Genomic DNA, 20,955 nt, shown 5'->3' on the forward strand with positions numbered 1-20,955 from the left:
ACCACATCTCTCCTGTTTAGCTATCAAGATATTATGGTTGATGGTGTCAAATGCTTTTTTTAGATCAATGAAAATTCCTATTGAATGTCATTTCTGGTCAACAGCATCAGTAATGGTTTCCACAGACTCAGTTAAAGCTAGCGCCGTCCAGTGGTTTCTTCTGAATCCATATTGGCTATCGTATAGCAGATTGTGTTTGTGAGTGAAGTTGTCGCCTATCGTTAAATAGTTTCTTCAGAATATTTGACAGTTGTGGTAGTATTGAGACTGGTCTGTAATCAGTTAATTCGTGTATGTCCCCTTTCTTGAACAATGGCACTTTAGCCACTTTCATTTTGGTGGGAAATGTCCCAGTTTGAAATGACAGGTTGCAGATATGTGTTAGAGGTGAAACGATTCCATCTATTACTTTCTTAATTAGCTTCATGTCGAGGTCGTCAACATCCGTGGATGTTTTTGCTACGCATTTGTTGACCAGGTGTCTAATGTCTCTGTCCTTCACTGGGGTGAGAAACATTGTGCTGGGGTTTCTGTCTCTGTCCTTATCAAAGTGGTCCCAGTGAAGGAGCGAGGCAGGAATGTTCTTCGCATTGACAAAGAATTCATTAAGTCTTTCTGCTGTGATTTTCATGTTATCTTCCTTCGTGTTATTACCCTTGAAGTAGGGAGGGTAGCTAGGTTTTGTGTTTTTGATCACATCGTTCATGTTTTCTGCCAGCAGATTACTGTAGTATTCTTTCTTGCGATCATTTAGGATGCTATTTAGTTTGTTCCTGTATCGTTTGTATCTCGTTTCTGACTGTTCCGTCCTTAATCTTATGTATTGTCTATACAGGGTGTTTTCTTCTTGCAGGCATTGTCCAATGTTTTTGTTGTTGCCACGGTTTCCCCTCCTTATTCTGATTTGCATGTCTTTTCTTTACAGGACAGTGTCTATTATACAGCGTTTTAAATATTTGCAAAAAGGAAGCGTAAGCGCCATTTACATCTGTTTCTTTGTAGACCTCGTTCCAGTTTTGCTCAGTGTAAGCATCCCTTTTTCAGTGCTGACCCTTCTTATATGTGTTTTTGTTCGGTGTCGGTAGTATGTCGTATATATATATATATATATATATATATATACACATATATAGAGAGAGAGAGTGAGAGAGGGTATATATATATATTTATATATACTCTCTCTATATATATATACGTATACAGATACATATATATCTGTATACGTATATATATATATAAAAAAATATATAGTATATAAAGTGCGGTTTCCAAAATGTGGTAAAAATGTCAAACTTCCCCCTGTGACTGTTTATGTCTGAGTGTTGTGTGTCCGTTGCCGCCCTCTCGTGGCAAAGACAAACACAATTTCAGTAAAGTCACGTGATTTCTGGGAAAAGGAGCGTCGGGCTGAAGGCAGAGAAACACACACACACACACACAGAGCAGCAGCAGCAGCAGCAGCAGCAGCAGTCAGTTCAGTCTGAAGAAGAAGAAGAAGAAGAAACTCAGGTAAACGAAACTTAAAAAAAACAACTTCCGTTATTTCACGTTTATATTTGTGTGTGTGTTTGATATTTTTAATCGTGTGTGTGTGTGTGTGTGTGTGTGTGCTTCTAAACCCGACTCCATTTTAAAATGATGTCAAATTTAGAAACTAAAAAAAGTTGAACTCGTATTCATGTGTTAAAATCTCGCGACACGAACACGGTCAACTTTAATGTGCCGCGTGTTTTCATTTAAAACTCACGTAAATAAAGTAGAGTTAGTAGATAAAGAGAGTGACGACACACTTGTTTGTTTGTTTATGTTGTGTTTTTTTTCTTTTACAACAGATTGGACAAAGTCATGTCTGCAGGACGAATGCGGTGCACGCGCAAACTCAGAGCCTGGATAGTCGAGCAGGTGCGTACGTGCGTGTGTGTGTGTGTGTGTGTTGCAAAGTGGAGGGAGGAGGGAACGTGAGAGGAAAGGAAAGGAGGGAGGAGGAGGAGGAAAGGGAAACAGAGATGTGACAACACACATGTAAAGTATGCTTTTATGAGTTTCTGACTCACTGTCACTGAAAACATTTTTTTATCCACTTAACTAAAGACTCATCTAATATTGTCTCAGTAGTCAGTTTAAGTCTATGATGTCTTTAAAAACATGTTTACGTCTTTATCTCATTGTGAGACAGACTTTTCCAACAAACTTGAAGTTTCTCTCCCACACCAAAGCCCACAGAGAAAACCAGTGATTTTAACATCACAGCACACAGGAGTTGTTGATCCACTGCTGCCTCCATCACTGAGTTCATGTGTGTGTTTTAAATGCTTTGTTCAGATTGACCTCAGTGACACAACGTGACCACACGAGGCAGCAGTAGACCAGCAGCTCCTGTCTCCCTGTGAGCGAAAATCACTTCAAACATGAACTCAAATGTTTTGCGTGTGTTTTTTTCTTTTTCTTTTTACAGGTCAGCAGTGGAAAATATCCCGGCCTGGTTTGGGACGACGAGGCTAAAACTATGTTCCGTATCCCGTGGAAACACGCAGGGAAGCAGGACTTCAGAAAAGACGAGGACGCCGCCATCTTCAAGGTCCACACGACACACCTGACCTTTAACCCGCCGACCTTGTTTAGTGGCTAACGCTGAAAATTCCTCCTGTCCTTGAACAAAACATGTGTTTGTTCCTCCCGCAGGCGTGGGCGGAGTTTAAAGGCAAGCTGACAGATGATAGTCAGGATAGCCCCGCCTCCTGGAAGACACGCCTACGCTGTGCGCTCAACAAGAGTCCGGAGTTTACGGAAGTGATGGAGCGAGCTCAGCTGGACATTTCTGAGCCGTACAAGGTTTATCGTCTGGTTCCTGTCAGTGAGCAGGGTAAGACACACGCACGCACGCACACACACACACACACACACACACACACACACACACACACACACTACATTTAAAGGGACAGTTCAGGTGTTTTAAAGTTGGGTTGTTTTACGATTTTAGCTTCTTAGGGCGAGAATTTCTCGATTTTTAGTTTTCTTCCCCTTTTATAATTTAACATTATATATCTATCACATTTACTGATTATTGTATTTAAATTTTCAGTAAATTGATGGACATTTGGAGAAAATGTAAACAAAAAAGTTTTTTATGTGGTTTTAGCTTCTTAGGGCGAGAATTTCCCGATTTTTTTTCTTCCCCTTTTATAATTTAACATTAATTATTTATCAGGTCTGATTTACTGATTATTTTATTTTTTAATAAATTGATGGACGATTTTATCGAGAAAATTTCCAGATAAAATTTTTCATCTCATACAATTTTATTTAAACTTTTATCAGGTCTGAGACACCAAAAATATTTTCGGGTTTCCAGTAAATTGATGGACATTTGGACAATTTTACGGAGAAAATGTAAACAAACAAATTGCGATTTTAGCTTCTTAGTGCAAGAATTTCCCAATTTGTTTTCTTCCCCTTTTATAATTTAACATTCATTATTTATCAGGTCTGATTTAGTGATTATTTTATTTTTCAATAAATTGATGGACGATTTTAATCGAGAAAATTTTCAGATAAAATTTTTCATCTCATACAATTTTACATTTAAACTTTTATCAGGTCTGAGACACCAAAAATATTTTCGGGTTTCCAGTAAATTGATGGACATTTGGACAATTTTATGGAGAAAATTTATGGAGTAAACAAACTAATTGCGATTTTAGCTTCTTAGTGCAAGAATTTTCCAACTTGTTTTCTTCCCCTTTTATAATTTAACATTATATATCTATCACATTTACTGATTATTGTAAATGTGATAGATTATTGTATAACGTTATTGTATAACGTTAATGATCTATCAGGTCTGATTTACTGATTATTTCATTAACATTTTCAGTAAATCGATGGACATTTGGACAATTCGTGGAGGAAGTTTTAAAAAACACATTATTGCGATGTTAGCTTTTCAGGGCAGAACTTCCCTGATTCTCTGTTTTTTCCATCTCATATAATTTCAAATAAATGATCTATCAGGTCTGATGTAGTGGAATTTTGGATGATTTAATGTAAGAATTTCAGACAAGAATTTCCTGATGATTATACCTAGTTTCCAACACAACAACATCCTGTTGTTGACAACACACACACATGTAAAGGCGTATGTCTGTGTGAGTGTGTTGAGGGAGCAGCTGGATCTAAGTATGTGTTTGTTCTTGTTCTCTGTTGTGTAACGAAGATTGTGTTTGTGTTGTAGATTATTAATAACTCAGGTTTGTTTGACACGAACGTCGTCGCAGAGCTTTTTTATACGATAACAATAACATCGAGAATTAATTAACAGGGTTTCTCCCTGAGGACACACACACACACACACGCACGCTCAACAGCAACACACACAGACAGACAGACAGACAGACAGACAGACACACACACACACACACACTTACAGTTTTTCTCAATTGCTAAAACACTAAACCCTGTTGTCTGAACCAAATGCTCAGTTGCCTGAATCCACTGATTGAATCAATCACTCTTTTGGCAAAACCATAAGCACTTTTAACCTGTTTAGACACAACTTGCCAACACATTTTCATTGTGATGCACCCGTGCTGCATAATGGCGAGCACAGGTGACAAAAGTCAAACACAATTAAAGCACAGGTGTCACCACTTGAACACAACAACTCAAAATGGATCACACTTGTGGCTAATGATGTGAGGGAACATATAAGCCAGTTCAGAGAGCACTGGTTTGTGAGGCCCTATGATGGATTGAAATCTGAGAGGAAGAGTTCGTGTGAGAGGAGGTCGAGGTGGTCAGTGAAGATATCTGATGAAATCAGAGCGACTGTGATTGACCATGTTCTTATATATATATATATATATATATATATATATATATAAAATATACCTTCCACTCGGTGGTAAATGCACAAGATTTCGGTTTTTTGTCTTTTTGTACAAGTGCTAAATGCACAGGTTTTTGGTTTTGCAACATGCATTTAGCCTACAGTGAAAAGTAAACATTTATTCCTCCAGCTTCATGTCCTGAGCATTGTGTTTTCTATTTTTCTACGTAGTGTTTAGTGACTGTTCAGTAGTGTTTTTAATTTTGATTGACTCGGGGCACGATTTGACAACATAGTTCAGTTTTGAGCACAGATTGAACTGTTTTGAGGTGAAAGTTTGGTTTTGCGAGAAGAGTCTGAGGTTTTGTGAATGTAGCTTGAAAATTGGGTTTTGTGTTCACAGTTTAGAGAAAAGTAGAGCAGCTTTCAAGAAATGTGTCTTAGCAATCAGGAAAAACTGTAACAGCAACACTCACACACACATGACTGTGGTGAATCATCATCAGGATAAAAACAGATTTAATTGTTTCATCATGTTTTTGTACAAACTTGACTTCCTGTTTCCTTGTCACTGCTGCTGCTGCTGCCTCCCTGTGTCTAATCTCTTACATGTAGTTTTAGCTTTGTGGTGTTAAGTTTGATAAGGCGACAGGGTCAAAGGTCAAAGGTCAGGCTGTTTCACTACAGTCTGTCACCTCATCAGTTACTCTCTCCTTAAACTAAAGAAATGCAGGAACTGAGCGAGCGAGTCGATGCTGAGGATTGTGAGTTACTGTGTTTGTTTCTGTCTGTTCAGGTTTGTTACTCCCGGAGAAGAAGAGCAGAGAGAAAAGTGTGAGGAAGTCGAGGAGGAAGAGGAGGAGGAGGAGCAGTAGCAGCAGCGAGTCAGAGAGCGACGACGTGAGTCAAGTCAAGCAGATAAAGACGGAGGAGGTCTCGTCTCAGACGGTGAGTCAGCTGACCACAGTCAACTGCAACACTAGACACGATTACACATTCTCCCTGAGCTCTTGTTTCACTGTGTGTAAAAGATATCAGATGCTGTTATGGCATATTTCCACCAGCTCAGCTCGCCTCGCCTCCACTACAAAAAAAGTACCCATTTAATGTGGGCGGAGTCATCACTGCACTGCTGAGTGAAACTGCGCTGACTTCGCTTTATATGCGACACACAAACACACACACAAGTGACTAGTGACTTTACACCAGACTTCTGTAGCTGTTGGAGATTAACCCACGTTTTTAGGGTTGTTAAGTAGTTTTAACTTATCTACAGTTCGGTGCTGTTCGGCTTGATATGTGTGTGGGACGTCTCTTCCTGTGACGGCACTCTGGCCAGCAGTCTCGATGAGACTCAATCGACTCTGTACAGAGAATTTTAGAATGTGTTTCAAATTGTACTTTAAAATGAACTGATGTAAAGAAGCTAAAGCTCGTTGTCTTTGCCTTGTTCTTCAGTGTGTGGATGAAACTCTGCTGCAGAGCAACGTCACCGTGCAGACCGAGGAGCCCGTTCTCCACAGCACCACCGTCATCCAGAGAGACGGTGAGTTCACCGACACACACACACAGTCACACTGACACACAAGGAAAACATGATACACAACATGTGCATAACAGACTCTGTGTGTTACGGGGCGGAAATCTAAAAACACATATTCAAAATAAGTGGGTTTGCTCGTCTTCCTGCACAACTTCATTCCATGTTATTTGTTTGTTTTGTTTATTTATTTTTTGCTTTGCAAATCTTCAATGTGTCACATGATCTGTGATTGATCGTGTGTCTCTGCAGCGGTGGACGAGATCAGACTGGACGTGCGAATTGAGGAGAACGTCCCCGTTCAACAAGACGGTAATAAAGACTTTAGTAGAAGCACTTTTAAAAGCTGCCAGTGTCACATTTATTTTGTGAATTTGTCTGTCGGTGATAGTTCGGGTTATTTGTGATTGTGGTTTGGACACACAAGCAGCACTCTGCACACTTCCTGTGCAGTCGAGAGGAGGGCAAACGTTCAGTGAGAACCTGCTGCCAACAGGACAAAACAGTTTTTAGACACAAAAGACGGCTTCAGTCTACGATGTCTTAAGAACACGTTCACGTCTTTTTCTCACTGTGAGACAGACTTTCCAACAGGAAACTGAAGTTTGTTCTCCCACACCGATCCCCATAGAGAAAATTTGTGATTTTAACACTGGGAGACACGAGCTGCTGGTCTACTGCGCCCTCGTGTGGTCACTTTGTGTCATTGAGTTAAATCTGAACAAAGAATTTCAAATGGCAAATTGACAGAATAACACATTTGTACTTAGTGATGGCGGCAGCAGTGGATCAGCAGCTCTTTTATGTTGATTTTCTGTGTGGGAGAGTTAGAGCTTTAAAAATGTGTTTCCTGTTGAAAAAGTCTGCCTAACAGCGAGATAAAGACGTGATCATGTTCTTAAGATATCTTAGACTTAAACTGAATTGGTTTTTATGAGCGGAGTCTTTTGTTAAGTGGATAAAATCTGTTTTTCCTAACACCACACCAAACCTCATAGAGAAAATCAGTGATTTTAACATCACAGCACACAGGAGTTGTTGATCCACTGCTGCCTCCATCTCTAAGTTCAAATGTCTTATTTTGTCAATTTCAGCATTTAAAATTCTTTGTTCAGATTTACCTCAGTGACACAACGTGACCACACAAGGCAGCAGTAGACCAGCAGCTCCTGTGTCCCCCGCGAGCTAAAATCACTGATTTTCTCTATGGGGTTTGGTGTGGGAGAGCGAGTGGTCTTCTGTCTCACGGTTCTTTTCTGCTGCCATTTTGTGACCGCTATAATCTGTTATTCTGAAAGTAAAGAAATGTTTCCTGTCCTCTGCGTCTCCAGGCCAGGACTCCTTCAGTGTGGTGGTTCACTACTTAGGGCAAGAGGTCCTCAAGCGTCACATACAAGGAACAGACGTGAGGATCAAGTACCTTCCGTCTTCGCTCGTCCCCCCGACGCCGGCCGTCCTGAAGGACAGGTTTCCACGCATCCACCTGCCCGAGCCTCCGTCCTCGCTGCCGGCCGGTGAGGAGCTGCAGGGCCTGCTCACACTGCTGCCCTTCATGGAGAAAGGAGTGGTGCTGACCTCCATGCAGAAGGGAGTGTACGCCAAGAGGTACTGCCAGGGGCGGGTCTTCTGGACGGGGCCACACACGACCGCGCCGGGTCTACACAAGATGGAGAGAAACAACGAGCCGGTGCTGCTGTTCAGCAGAGACGTCTTCAAACAACGTGAGTCCGAGTAAAAACATGTTTCTGACGTGGATCTGACATCTCAAATAATTCAAGAAATTATACTCAGATTTTTCTGACGACAACATCGCCCCCTACACTTAAAACCCAGCAAAGCTTGCAAAAGGCTAACCCAATCATAAAGTCAGCTAAAGTCTGGGATATTGTTGGAATGTGTTTGAACTTTTTCAGCAGAAAAGTTTGTAAGTTTGAAAAAGCACCCACTCTCCCACACCAAACCCCAAAGAGAGAATCAGTGCTGTGACGTTAAAATCACTGATTTTCTCTATGGGGTTTGGTGTAGGAGAGTGAGTGGTTTACAAACGTTGTGAAATGTTTTGTGTTGATGTGGTTTTCACGTCTCATGTCGCGTGTACGCTCAGAGCTGGATCATTACTGTGCTCATGGCGGCGAGCCTCCGCAGTGTGGCGTCACTCTGTGTTTTGGAGAAGAACTGTGCAACGACGAGGACCCGTCCAAGAAACTCATCATTGTTCAGGTAAAATGATCGCACATGGTTTTATTTACACACGTTACGTTGTCATATATAAACAAAACTTTTTCCCAAAGAAAGAAACCAAAATGATGAATTGTTAATTAAAAAACGAGGAAACAACTTAAATACTGAATCGAAATCAATCAAGAATTTAAAATAAGAGCAGGGCGACTGTGGGAAAATGCATTAAAGGTCCCATATTATACCCTATTTCCCCAAGTTAAAATAGTCCCCTGGTGTCCTAATGAACATGTCAGTGACATGCTTTGGTCAAAATACCATAAGGATGAAGCACCATAGCAGTTCAATAACCCTGCCAAAACTGCCCCTTTCAGAGCGCTCGGCTTTGTGCCTGGTCCCCTTATATGCAAATGAGACACAGGCAAACACACACCCACTTCTTCCAGGGGGTGTGTCGACGCCCGGCACAACAGTTGAACGCGAACCGTGGGAGAAACATGGCTGGTGGTGGAAACTTTGCGGTTCAACCATATATGTTTGAACCAGAGTCCGACCCTGAACAAGAGGAAGCTACGGAAGAAGTTGTAGTATGTAGACTGCAACAGGGCGTGTCAGAATGGTCAGTTATGAGCTCTATTTGACCTTTTCCTAAATATGTGTGTGTTTGTACGTCGGTTAAATACGGTCGCTGACTAAATACGGCGACTGCTGGCTGCTGTTTGTGTAACTCACTGCTTATAAAACTCTAGATTTGTTTCAGTAACTAGCATGCTACTCCCGTGTTCTCCACAGCAGTAGGAATGTAATAGCACCATTTTTTATTATTAATCTTCTGGTCAGTCCAGCATTGTACTGACCAAGGTTCACAAAAGTCTGATGCGAAGTGGTGCGAACACACAAACACACGTTTGCTGACTTTATCCGGCACATTAGCTTCATATATAAAATCCTCTGAGGCTGGAAGTTTGTGTAAAACACTGTGCTCCACTGTGCAGCCACCAACAGCACACTTGTCCCTCTGCGTTGACATAATACCGCTCTTACTCCCTCGCCTGCACTCTCGCATTTTATAGGGACAAGGTGGAGCTAAGGTGGAGCTCTCGAAGTAAACTTACTGGTGGGTGGTAACATTCACAGTGAAATGCGCATGCTGCCGTCATAAGCGCAGGGAATTCAACATTGCGTGTTTTATCGCCTATACTTACACTAAGGGGGACCACGAAAAAAGAACTGAGTATTCTTTTTCCACACTTTGGCGACTGGTAGGGCCTCCAGAGTCCCAAATATAAGTATTGAAATGGTTAAAAAGTTGATTTTGCATAATATGTCCCCTTTAAATAGATTTTGATTAAATATTTAAAGTTGTTTTTGGTGTCTTTCTTTGAGAAAAATGTTTAAAGTTTTAGACGAATATTGGTATTGTTGAATATTTTAAAATGTCTCATATTTTACTGGAAACTTTATGATTCACAAAAAAATTGTCTTTTTGACGTGGATCTACAACATAAGGATTTTTAAAGAGATAATATTTTAGCTAATTCTCACTTTCTTTTCACACAATTTAGTTGTGTGAATCAATTTATTTTGATTCCATCGAAATTTGAATTTTTAAGACATTCATTCATAATAATTTAGTATTTTGCTTTCTTTCTTTAACAAAACATGTTTCAGTTCAGTTTGACTTTCTTTTAACATAATTTATGATTTTGTTTCTTAAAAATTGTAATTTTATGACAGCAAACTGACATTTTTTTGGAATTCTGTATTTTGGTGCTGAACATTATTTCTTATTTAAGGTCAAATATGAGTAAATACTAACTAAATAATGGATGTTTCCAAGAAATTCACCAGAAAACTCCACGTTTACCTGCGTCTTTTCTCTCTGTGTGTGCAGATCACGTTTCCATGGGCGGAGCTTCAGGTGACACAAGCCCAGTCCATCTTCCAGTCCATCGAGTTCCTGCAGACTCTGGCCAGTCAGTCTCCGCTCGGGGAAATCACGCTGAACCTGGTCGCGGTGTCGCCGCAGACGACGGACTCGGTCATCAGCTGAGGGACTAAACTCCACCCACCACCACCATCCAGTGAAAACAGGGACTTACAGATGAGCCGATACCAGACTCTGGATCAGTATCAGTCCAATAAGTGCCCAAAAAAATCCCAAATTATGGACAAGCTGATACGTTACCTAGTATCGGTCCGATACTGACCAAAATCACCAACTAACGATGAGCCAATAAGATAGTCTGATACTGTGTGTCCATGTGATGCTGGACAAAATTACAACTTAGTGACTGATGAGCTGATCTACTAAGGTACTCAATATTTGTATCAGTCCAATGTTGGCCAAGATCTCCGATTAAGGACAAGCGGATACGATACTTGCTACCACTATTGGTCGGATACCAATCAAAATCACTGATTTAAAATGAGCCATTATGCTAGTGAATTTTGATATTGGTCCAATATTGGGCAAAATGTCCAATTAAGGATGAGTCGATTTGATGCACGGTATCGGTTTGATATCAGCCAAAATCACTGAAAAGAATTGGGATCATACAATCCCGGATATTGGCATCAGTATCGTTCTACTACAATCCTACGATATCGTTCTGCTGCTGAAGAAAATACTTCAAGCACAAGACGCCTCGTTTTTTTAAAATGGCTGCTTCGTTTAAAAGGACCACATCGGAGTAATATCGGTATGTTATCGGACACAAAAACGTGGTATGGATCTTCCTCGCTCATCTCAGATGTTCGTCATGTGACCAAATCATCTTGATTAAGTTTGAAATAGACGTAGTTTGTGAGGTTGTTATTTATGTGTTTAGAAAATGTTCAGCACTAAAGAAACGGAAGAAAAAAAAAAGACATTTAAGAGCTCACAAAGTGAACTTTCCGTTTCCTGGAGGTGGATTTATCTTTCAGGGGCAGACTCTGACGTCATGGTAGCGGTCGTTGTTGTTTGATTCCGAGACACTACATGAAAAACAAACACTGAGGCGTCGTTGACACTCTTTAAAATAATGAATGTTTCAGCATTATAGAAACCTTTTAACTGTTCAAATATTAATAAAAATCTATCAAAACACATCATTTAGTTATAGCTGCAATAAAAAAACATAGTATTTCAGTATAACCTAAAAAAAACTAGCATCTTAAGAGTTTTATTCTGTAATCAATACTTATTCATATATTCACATCTGGGGCTGCAACTGTAACTATTCACTTATTCATTATTCATGTTACTTTTGATTATTGAGGCAGTTTTGTTGGATTCAGACTGGTTCTGAGTTTTCAGATTCTTAAATGTGAATAAAATCAGATTTATTTTTAAACAATAACTCATTGAGGCGTCGAGCTCTTCAGTTGCAGCTCTGCTCACACATCTCTAAACCCACCTGTCGGAAATTTAAACATTTCATGATATTTATTTGCATCAGTAGATTTCCTGCCAAGTACAAGCTAAATTTAAGTTAGTAAGTTTAGTTAAGTTTTTAGGGAGTCGCACATTAATTGTGACATTGTGAATGTTTTCCCACTGTTGAAAATTGTTCCAGGTGCGAGATGGGGGGGAGAGAAAGACGACAGACGTCACAGATGTAGTTGTAAATATTCTTGTTATTTAAGCGTGTTCTACGTACGTCATATCCATGTTCATTTGACAAAATGCATTAAAAAATTAAAAGTGTTCAACGTGTTTGTGATGTTGGGGGGGGGGGGGGTCAGAACATAAATAAACTCCGCTCCTACAGTCTAGATGTTCCCGTTGGCCGGCGACGCCAGCTCCGCTATCTTGGTGTTCAGTTTCTGATTGGTCCAGTCCTTTGTGATGTCGTCCAGGTGGCAGTCAAAGTCCACCAGTGTCATGTGATCGTTGGCCTCCAGCATCTGAGTGGCGATGGCCCGAGTCTCCTCCCACTGCCTCAGCATTATCCTGAACGAGACAGGAGGACAGACGCGTGTGTTAGTGACGGCGTCACTTGCACGTCCCCGAACAATGGACAGGAAGTTTCATGTGTAGAATATATGTGTGTTAGGGATAGTTCAGTAAACCTCTTACTCTCACCACACCAAAGTCCATAGAGAAAATCAGCTCACGGACACAGGAGCTGCTTTTCTACTGCTGCCTCTTGTGGTCACTTTGTGTCACTGAAGTATGTCTAAATTAAATATTTCATAAGTCGAATTTTACACAATAAGACATTTGAACCAAGTGATGGAGGCAACAGCGGATCAACATCTCCTGTATACTGTGTTGTTAAAATCACAGATTTTCTCTATGTGGTTTGGTGTGTGAGAGTGAGTGGTTTACAAACTTCAGTTTCCTGTTGGAAAAAGTCTTAACAGTGAGATAAAAGACATCGTAGACTTAATCTGACATGGATTTTATAAGGTTTTCCAACAACAAACAGAAGTTTGTAAACCACTCTCTCACACCAAACCCCATAGAGAGAATCACACAGGAACTGCTGGTCTACTGCTGAGAGTGAGTGCTTTACAAACTTCAGTTGTTGGAAAAAGTCTGTCTAACAGTGGGATAAAGACATAAACACATTCTTAAAGATATAGTAAACCTAAACTGACATTGATTTGAGTCTTTCATTAAGTGGCTGAAATCTGTGTTTCGCCAGTATCCCGGCTGGAAGCCATGTTTTCTACCTCGAATTGTGAATTTTTGTACCAAATTTGAATGAAAATCACTAAAGATGCCCTGAGAGATATGTTGAAAAGAATGGGACAGAAACTGAGCCACAAAAAAAAAAAAGGGGGCTTCTCTCACATGTGTTTGTCTTTGAGGGTCCATCTTGAGTCTTTGCGTTCGTACATGACGATGGGAGGGACCCGATAGTCTGGAGACATCTTACTGCCATCGAGCTGCGACACGAAATACACAGAATAAATAAATATTGAATACAGAATTATGAAGAGAGAGGATTGATTATAATTTGTAGAAAAGTCACGGCAACATTTGGCATCAGACTCCCTGATTTGTCAGCTTCTTTTTACATGTACAAATTTGAAACTCATTCAACTCACCATTAATAAAACTGCATTGTCAAACTGCTCCGCGATTTTATCAGCAACCTTCAGCGCACACGGCGTCGGACTGAACACACGGGAGACGTGAGCAGGAAAAGAAAATGGCAGAAATGTTTTCTTCTGTGACCAACATGTGGAAATATCGGCCCACTTCAAATACAGACGTAAATAATTCAGAACATTTTGTTTAAAGCAGATATTAAAAGGGGCTGAAGGAGAGATATAGGTGAGTGGAAAAACTCACCTACTGTCTGATACACAGGCATTAGCTTGATAATATCCCACAATCCTCTGCTGCGTCTGTGAACACCACACGTCCACCTGAAACAGACATTATCATCATTTATTGACTCAAAGCTTTTGCAGTTTAATCATAGAGCGATGTGGCAGATATTAAAGGGCATGAATGTCAACTGTAACAACAACAAACTGCAAAACAATCTTAAGTTACAAAAGCTTAATCTACGACATCTTAAGAACACATTCACGTCTTTATCTCACTGTTAGACTTCTCCAACAGGAAACTGAAGTTTGTAAACTGCTCACTCTCCCACACCAAACCCCAGAGAGAAAATTGGTGATTTAAATTTTTAATTGAGTTCTAATGTCTAATTTTGTCAATTCGGAGTTTGAAGTCCTTTCAGATTTACCTCAGTGACACAAAGTGACCACACGAGGCAGCAGTAGACCATGAGCTAAAACCACTAACTTTCATCTATGGACTTTTGTCAGAATTTGACCATATTTATAGTAAATTTCACATGTAAACATCCTTCATTTAACATTTAAAAATCCTACGAAATAAACCAGATATGATCTGAAATGAAAAGGTAACACGTGTATTTTAAACTCCTTTATATAACACTGATTTTGTGATTAGGAACTGAGTGACTCCTGTTCACCTGTGTGAGGGCCAGCTGAGTGATGGGAGCCAGCGGCAGGTGCGAGTGGAGCAGCGGTACACAGTCCGTGACGCACACAGCGCCACCTGCCGGGCCGGACGACAGCAGCAGTCCGTTGATACTGCACCGAGGGAACAGAGAGGCGTGAAGGTACATCTTCACGAAGGCCCGACAGGAGAGCTCCACTTCACCCATGACCAGACCGCTGAGAGTGGACACAAACACGGCAGTGACACGGCCTTAAAACACGAGCTACACTTCTGCTAACAACACAAATGACATTTACATGAGTATTTCATCTGCTTATATGAATACAAATAGACCAAAAGCGCCTCCGGGAGTTTGTGTTTTTACGGCTGAATGTTAGCCGGCTGTTGCCAGGAGTGTTAGCATTAGCGTACGCGCTAAGAGGAGCTTATCTCACCTGAAGAAGGAGAATAACAAAGACCGACGTCGAAGCTTCAAGAAGCAAATGTGGGATTAAATTAACGTAAAATCGGACACTTTACAGCAGCTTTAAATACGTTCTCAGTCCAGAATTTAGCAGCTAACGCTGTCACTCAGCTGTTAATTCACTGAAGCGTGTGAGTGGTCATTTCCGGCTACGCCCACACGGCCTAAATCTCTTTAGTGATTGGGCGAGCCGTTGATACATTGACATGAGATTGGAGCAACGAGATGTCAATCATTTTAAGTCAGCCTTCTTCACTTTCTGGTGTTTACAACAGCGCTCCCTCTGGTGGCGAGGATGTATACAAGTATGTTGACATCTGAATTAAAAAGGTTAAAGGGAGGAATAAAATGGGTTTGTTTTCTTTAATGAAGAAGAAATGAAGTTTAAATACGGAAATAAACAATTGGACATTTTTAATTATGTTTATTGTAAATAGGTAGAATTGGTTTATTGGATTTGTATATACATTTTTACTGGGGAAATGTTGCTTTCTAACAAGGGATACATTTGATTTTGATCCAGAAATGTGGGATTAATTGGATCATATAAAAAAATCAAATAAACAAACTTAAATTGTAATTATGTTCAAAAATAAGGTGTACAATTATTTTCTTTTTAAAACTAACAAAAATTCTGATTTGTCACAAGGGAGATAATTTGTTTCATAACAAGGAATACATCAGATTTTTATTCAGAAATGTGGGATTAATTGGATCAAATAAAAAAAATCAAATAAACAAATTTAAATTGTAATTATGTTCAAAAATAAGGTGTACAATTATTTTCTTTTTAAAACTAACACAAATTGTGATTTGTCACAAGGGAGATCATTTGCTTCATAACAAGGAATACATTAGATTTTTATTCATGGATGCTATATTCATTAATAAGTTTCTCACCTATTAATGAATGGGGTTTACATGTGTAAACAATTAACCTAAATGGTAATTATATTCAAAAATTAGGCATGGGTTTATCCTCTTTTGATAAGGAACATAATTGGTTATTTTGAGTCATAAAATGGAGATTTTGCTTTATAATAAAGGATGAAATGGGTTATAATTCACAAATAAGTGATAAAGTGTGTTTGATAAAGTAGTTCTAAGTTCACACAAAGAATGCAGTTTGGTTGTTTGTTAATAAGAGTGGGTTAAAGGGTTTATAGTCAGTCAGTCAGTCATCATCTACCGCTTTATCCTCCACCAGAGGGTCGCGGGGGTGCTGTGCCAATCTCAGCTACATCGCCCGATGTAGCTGAGATTGGCACAGCACCCCCCGTTAAATATCCCCGAAAAATGTTAAATATCTTCATATTAGAGCTATAAATATTTTACAAAAACTTAAAAGCACACGTGGTGTCCAGCAGATGTCACTGTTTTACCACCACTTGAAAAGTTTGTTACAAATCATTAGATAGATAGAAATATTAAATCCATTTCTTTCTGTTGTTCAGGGAGTTTCTTCCTCTGCACACAAGGTGAGGTCAGAGTGAGGTCAGCAGAAGCTTTCTTATCTACAGAATGGAACAGGGCCCCTTTATCTTGAGCAGTAACCGTAGCAACCAAGGTTGATCCGGGAAGTTTTACAGATAACAGACGAAGGAGGCTCGACGACTTTCTTGGAAATATGCTAACAATCTCTTTTATTTTCAGGAAACAGTGCAGGGATGTTGATTAAGGTGAAACGTGAGCTAATTTTTCGATGAGTTCCACATGACCACAGCGTTACTCAAGGTTAAAGAGTATGTTTACCAAGGATGGCACTGCAGCTCGTCTTCTCCCTCCTCCAGCTCAGACGCTTCGCCGCCACAATGTAACGTCCAGATGTGTACAGAAAAGGGATAAAACATGTTTATCTCCTTTATAAGCAACACAGTTGGTTATATTCATGTACAAGGTAGACATTGGGCCACATAATTAATGATAACATTTACATTTTAATTAAAAAAAATATGGGTTGAAATGTTTAGTGTCTTTAATAAGACTTAAAATGGGAAAATACATTGTTTATTATATTTATAAGAGAGAGTATTTGAGTTTCATGACAAATCAGCATTAAAAGTGTTAAATTCAGTGTAGTTGGGAAAATGGTTATTTGAAGGCTGAATTTTGCATTATACCACGCCTGAGGCTCAGTGCTCACCACACTGTTAAAAAATGATCTTTAACTGGACTTGACTCAAGATTTGCAGAACAGTAAAGTCCTGTCTTTATGTTCAGGATAAGTGACTTAGTTGGTCATTTATTTAGCACTCTTCACTCTCTGCGCTGTCAAGTTTGCTGCGTCAGTTCTTTTTTAAATGTTCTGCAAATTAATTTTTTTAAGTATCAGTTTGACACAAAACGGAACTTCTCCTCATTGGAATGGTTAGCAACTGTAGGAAAAAAAATTCTTACAAATAATTCCCTTTGGTCTAGTCCAAGTCTATCAAGGCAGACAAAATGTAAAATTAAAAAAAAATTTTAAGTTGTCCAAAAACAAGACATGGGCCCTTTCTCAATACCCAAGTACGTACTTGCATACTTAAGTATGACTGGAGTACATAGTCGCCAAGTACACATGTACGATCTCTTCAATTGGAAGAGCAGCTACTTCCTTGTTCTGTTTGAAATGGCAGGTGGCGCCGAGTGCTTAAGCGTCATTATCACTGGCTACATCAAAAATAGATATTACAGCTGTGTGTGTATGTATGTATTTTGCCAGGTTTATTTGTATTATCTAATGCTATGTTCCAGCGAAATGCATTCTGGGATACATGGTTCTCAAATACGCTCAAGTCAACACATGATGCATACTTGGTACAACAGGCGGAGCGAGAACACTTCGGGTTTTGGGAACCATACTCGCTGATCGCCTACTTGAGATAGGCCCAGAACTTGGACCAGGCTCCGATGCTACAATACTTCAACCACAGTTGGTGGCGTCAAAAAATAGCTTCAAAGCTTTACATCAGTTTGATGTGATGCAATTCAGCCCATTTTGTTACAGCATGTGCTTTTAAGTCAGATTAAAAGTCAGGAGAGAGCCACAGGTTGTTTTCATATCAAGATTCTCAGTCAATTCAATTTTCAAAGTTGTTTTTTTTAATAAAAACAGATGCATTGCTCAGCTGAAAGCAGTCTCTGAAACATCCATGTTACAGCACCTGAAATGGAACAGATGAAAGTTCAAAGCTTTGTTAATTAGCCAAGAATAAAAACCATACTCCCTGCCCTTTGAAGACCACAGTCATACATATGCTTGAAAATGTGCCAGGGACAACTCACCATTTGAATCACAGATTTAGCGTTGAGCGTTTAAAGATTGAACTGCTGTGGCGAGTAATGAAAGGCCGAAGTTGCTCGTCCCAGATCCTCGTTGGGCTGGTGGGCCACCTGTGCCCTCTGTGAAATGGTGGCTGCATGGTGCAGTAGTGCTGCCTATAGGGCATCTGCTGGTGGGGTTACTTGTGCGAGGAGACTGGCCTCTAGGGACGTCGCATCCGCGGCTGTTGATTGAACTGCTTGGGTGGGTAGGCTGGCATCTCTGGAAGCAGCGGGATCTCTGGAAGCAGCGGGATCTCTGGAAGCAGCGGGATCTCTGGAAGCAGCTGTGAGATTGGCGGCAGCCACTTTGACGTACCGAACGGCCTCGAATAGTAGTGTTGCATCAAAGGTGATTGCCAAGAAGCTGGCTGCTGGGGACGCTGGGGCACCTGCTTGGGCGGCGAGGCCGGCTTCTGCTGGGGACGCTGGGGCACCTGCTTGGGCGGCGAGGCCGGCTTCTGCTGGGGACGCTGGGGCACCTGCTTGGGCGGCGAGGCCGGCTTCTGCTGGGGACGCTGGGGCACCTGCTTGGGCGGCGAGGCCGGCTTCTGCTGGGGACGCTGGGGGAGCTGCTTGGGCGGCGAGGCCGGCTTCTGCTGGGGACGCTGGGGGAGCTGCTTGGGCGGCGAGGCCGGCTTCTGCTGGGGACGCTGGGGGAGCTGCTTGGGCGGCGAGGCCGGCTTCTGCGGGGGACGCTGGGGCACCTGCTTGGGCGGCGAGGCCGGCTTCTGCTGGGGACGCTGGGGGAGCTGCTTGGGCGGCGAGGCCGGCTTCTGCTGGGGACGCTGGGGGAGCTGCTTGGGCGGCGAGGCCGGCTTCTGCTGGGGACGCTGGGGGAGCTGCTTGGGCGGCGAGGCCGGCTTCTGCTGGGGACGCTGGGGGAGCTGCTTGGGCGGCGAGGCCGGCTTCTGCTGGGGACGCTGGGGCACCTGCTTGGGCGGCGAGGCCGGCTTCTGCTGGGGACGCTGGGGCACCTGCTTGGGCGGCGAGGCCGGCTTCTGCTGGGGACGCTGGGGGAGCTGCTTGGGCGGCGAGGCCGGCTTCTGCTGGGGACGCTGGGGGAGCTGCTTGGGCGGCGAGGCCGGCTTCTGCTGGGGACGCTGGGGGAGCTGCTTGGGCGGCGAGGCCGGCTTCTGCTGGGGACGCTGGGGGAGCTGCTTGGGCGGCGAGGCCGGCTTCTGCTGGGGACGCTGGGGGAGCTGCTTGGGCGGCGAGGCCGGCTTCTGCTGGGGACGCTGGGGGAGCTGCTTGGGCGGCGAGGCCGGCTTCTGCTGGGGACGCTGGGTGAGCTGCTTGGGCGGCGAGGCTGGCCCCTGAAGCAGGGGACGCTGGGGGAGCTGCTTGGGCGGCGAGGCTGGTCCCTGAAGCATCTGTAGTTGGGGCACCATGCTTGGTAGGAAGGCGGACCACTGAGGAAGCTGTGGCTTTTGTAGTGCCAGCTTGGGTGGGTCATTGGGCCGTTGAGGAACCGGAGGCACCTGCTGAGGTAAGTGAGGCTGTTGGGGCACTGGCTTGGGTGAGGAGGCAAGCGATTGCGGAACCTGTGGCTGTTGGGCCAACCACTTGGGTAGATTGTTGGGTGGCTGTGGCACCCGAGGCTGTGGCACCCGAGGCTGTGGCACCTGAGGCTGTGGCACCTGAGGCTGTGGCACCTGAGGCAGTGGCACCTGAGGCATTGGCACCTGAGGCACCTGAGGCTGTGGCCGTGGCACCCGGTTTGGTGGGTTGTTGGGTACCTGCTGGGGTAAAATTAGGTCACTGGGTTTTTGTGATTAAACTCAAGACATAACCTGAGAATCATGTGGTGAAGCTACTTGCCTCATTTGGATTTGAACCCAAGTTGTCACCAAGTGGCTCAGCAGTCAGTGAAGATCCATCTTCAGTGATAAAGCTGCCAATAACTGAATGTGTCCAATAACCTGGTACTGACACATCACTGCTCCCATCCTTCTGCATAGTTCGAACACTGTAAGCTGTTTAAAAAAAAAAAAAAAAAATCACATCCATGCATTTGACCAATTAAACAATTTTAAAACTTAAAAACAAACTTACCATCTGATAGATGTTGGCCTACAGCAAGCAAGGACAACAGCACCCATCTATAAAATACACCAAGTTACCATGCGCTTCATTAGCAGCATAAAAACAACAATAAGCTAAAACTCACCTTAAGAGAAAACCCATGGCTTGAGCCACAGTTGCAGGTCAGTGAAGCAGCAAAAAAAAAAAATCACTTCTGTCAGCTCCAGTCAAACCACACAGCTGAACCTGACTGGAGTTAGTGAGTGAATGAGGTCACTGTGGAGCTCTTTTAACATCTCCTCTCTGACGTTCTCATGGACACAGGTGTGTGTGTGTGTCATTAAACGCAGGTGTGCACAGTTAAACTAGCACGTGCTGCACTGGCATCAGTTTTTTCAACTCTGGACTGACTCTTTTCAATGAAGTTCAGTCAAAATAATGACTTCATCATGCATTTTGAATGTCAGAGAAACATATATTAAGGGTGGAATGTGATGTATACAGGTATATTTAAATGATATAGCACAATACAAGATAGCATTTATTGATATACAGGGGGAAGCAATTAGAATAATTATAATTTTTAAAGTATTTGTAAACAAAATGGAGAAAGCAATAATTTAAAAACGTTATAATTATATAAATAATAAACTGCTCATTCACTGGTAAAGAAATAAGTTTGA

General features: G+C 42.0%; 4 protein-coding genes across 5 annotated transcripts; 1 reads left to right on the forward strand and 3 right to left on the reverse strand.

Annotated features, from left to right (window-relative positions):
• The first annotated feature begins 1,380 nt into the window (after nt 1-1,380).
• irf9 (interferon regulatory factor 9) lies at nt 1,381-12,271 on the forward strand. Its single transcript, XM_058641796.1, has 10 exons — nt 1,381-1,509; nt 1,833-1,902; nt 2,456-2,578; nt 2,683-2,863; nt 5,625-5,776; nt 6,287-6,374; nt 6,621-6,680; nt 7,700-8,089; nt 8,473-8,588; nt 10,441-12,271. Exons 2-10 carry the CDS (start codon nt 1,846-1,848, stop codon nt 10,597-10,599), a joined length of 1,326 nt encoding a protein of 441 aa, XP_058497779.1. The 5' UTR covers nt 1,381-1,509; nt 1,833-1,845; the 3' UTR covers nt 10,600-12,271.
• On the reverse strand, nt 12,148-15,099 carry emc9 (ER membrane protein complex subunit 9). Of its 2 annotated transcripts, none has more exons than XM_058641798.1 (6): nt 14,916-15,099; nt 14,492-14,751; nt 13,834-13,910; nt 13,587-13,656; nt 13,330-13,424; nt 12,148-12,483 (listed from the first exon to the last, which is right to left on the reverse strand). In XM_058641798.1, exons 2-6 carry the CDS (start codon nt 14,684-14,686, stop codon nt 12,303-12,305), a joined length of 618 nt encoding a protein of 205 aa, XP_058497781.1. In that variant the 5' UTR covers nt 14,687-14,751; nt 14,916-15,099; the 3' UTR covers nt 12,148-12,302. The 2 variants fall into 2 exon arrangements, with proteins under 2 accessions (XP_058497781.1, XP_058497780.1); XM_058641797.1 differs by having other exon boundaries at nt 14,492-14,696; nt 14,916-15,098.
• Nucleotides 15,100-18,005: 2,906 nt separating this feature from the next.
• Nucleotides 18,006-19,698, reverse strand: LOC131461491 (basic salivary proline-rich protein 1-like). The gene is made up of 2 exons (XM_058632796.1): nt 18,212-19,698; nt 18,006-18,090 (listed from the first exon to the last, which is right to left on the reverse strand). The coding sequence occupies exon 1, from the start codon at nt 19,636-19,638 to the stop codon at nt 18,412-18,414; it is 1,227 nt and encodes a 408-aa protein (XP_058488779.1). The 5' UTR covers nt 19,639-19,698; the 3' UTR covers nt 18,006-18,090; nt 18,212-18,411.
• Nucleotides 19,687-20,925, reverse strand: LOC131456917 (uncharacterized; the record flags this gene model as incomplete). Its single annotated transcript, XM_058625613.1, has 4 exons — nt 20,418-20,925; nt 20,303-20,349; nt 20,069-20,223; nt 19,687-19,986 (listed from the first exon to the last, which is right to left on the reverse strand). Coding segments are annotated over exons 1-4 (519 nt in total), but the record flags the coding sequence as incomplete, so codon positions are not given.
• Between the last annotated feature and the right edge of the window lie 30 nt (nt 20,926-20,955).

The sequence above is a fragment of the Solea solea genome, chromosome 1 (genome assembly GCF_958295425.1).
Source record: "Solea solea chromosome 1, fSolSol10.1, whole genome shotgun sequence".
Classification (NCBI taxonomy): Eukaryota; Metazoa; Chordata; class Actinopteri; order Pleuronectiformes; family Soleidae; genus Solea; species Solea solea.

Coding starts and splice junctions, on each gene's coding strand:
- LOC131461491 (XM_058632796.1), bottom strand. CDS start 19,638: ATGGTGCCCCAACTACAGATGCTTCAGGGACCAGCCTCGCCGCCCAAG.
- irf9 (XM_058641796.1), top strand. CDS start 1,846: ATGTCTGCAGGACGAATGCGGTGCACGCGCAAACTCAGAGCCTGGATA. Junction 8,090..8,472: donor CAGAGACGTCTTCAAACAAC/GTGAGTCCGAGT, acceptor GTGTACGCTCAG/AGCTGGATCATTACTGTGCT. Junction 8,589..10,440: donor AGAAACTCATCATTGTTCAG/GTAAAATGATCG, acceptor CTGTGTGTGCAG/ATCACGTTTCCATGGGCGGA.
- emc9 (XM_058641798.1), bottom strand. CDS start 14,686: ATGGGTGAAGTGGAGCTCTCCTGTCGGGCCTTCGTGAAGATGTACCTT. Junction 13,425..13,586: donor ACAATGCAGTTTTATTAATG/GTGAGTTGAATG, acceptor TTCGTGTCGCAG/CTCGATGGCAGTAAGATGTC. Junction 12,484..13,329: donor ACCCTCAAAGACAAACACAT/GTGAGAGAAGCC, acceptor TGTCTCGTTCAG/GATAATGCTGAGGCAGTGGG.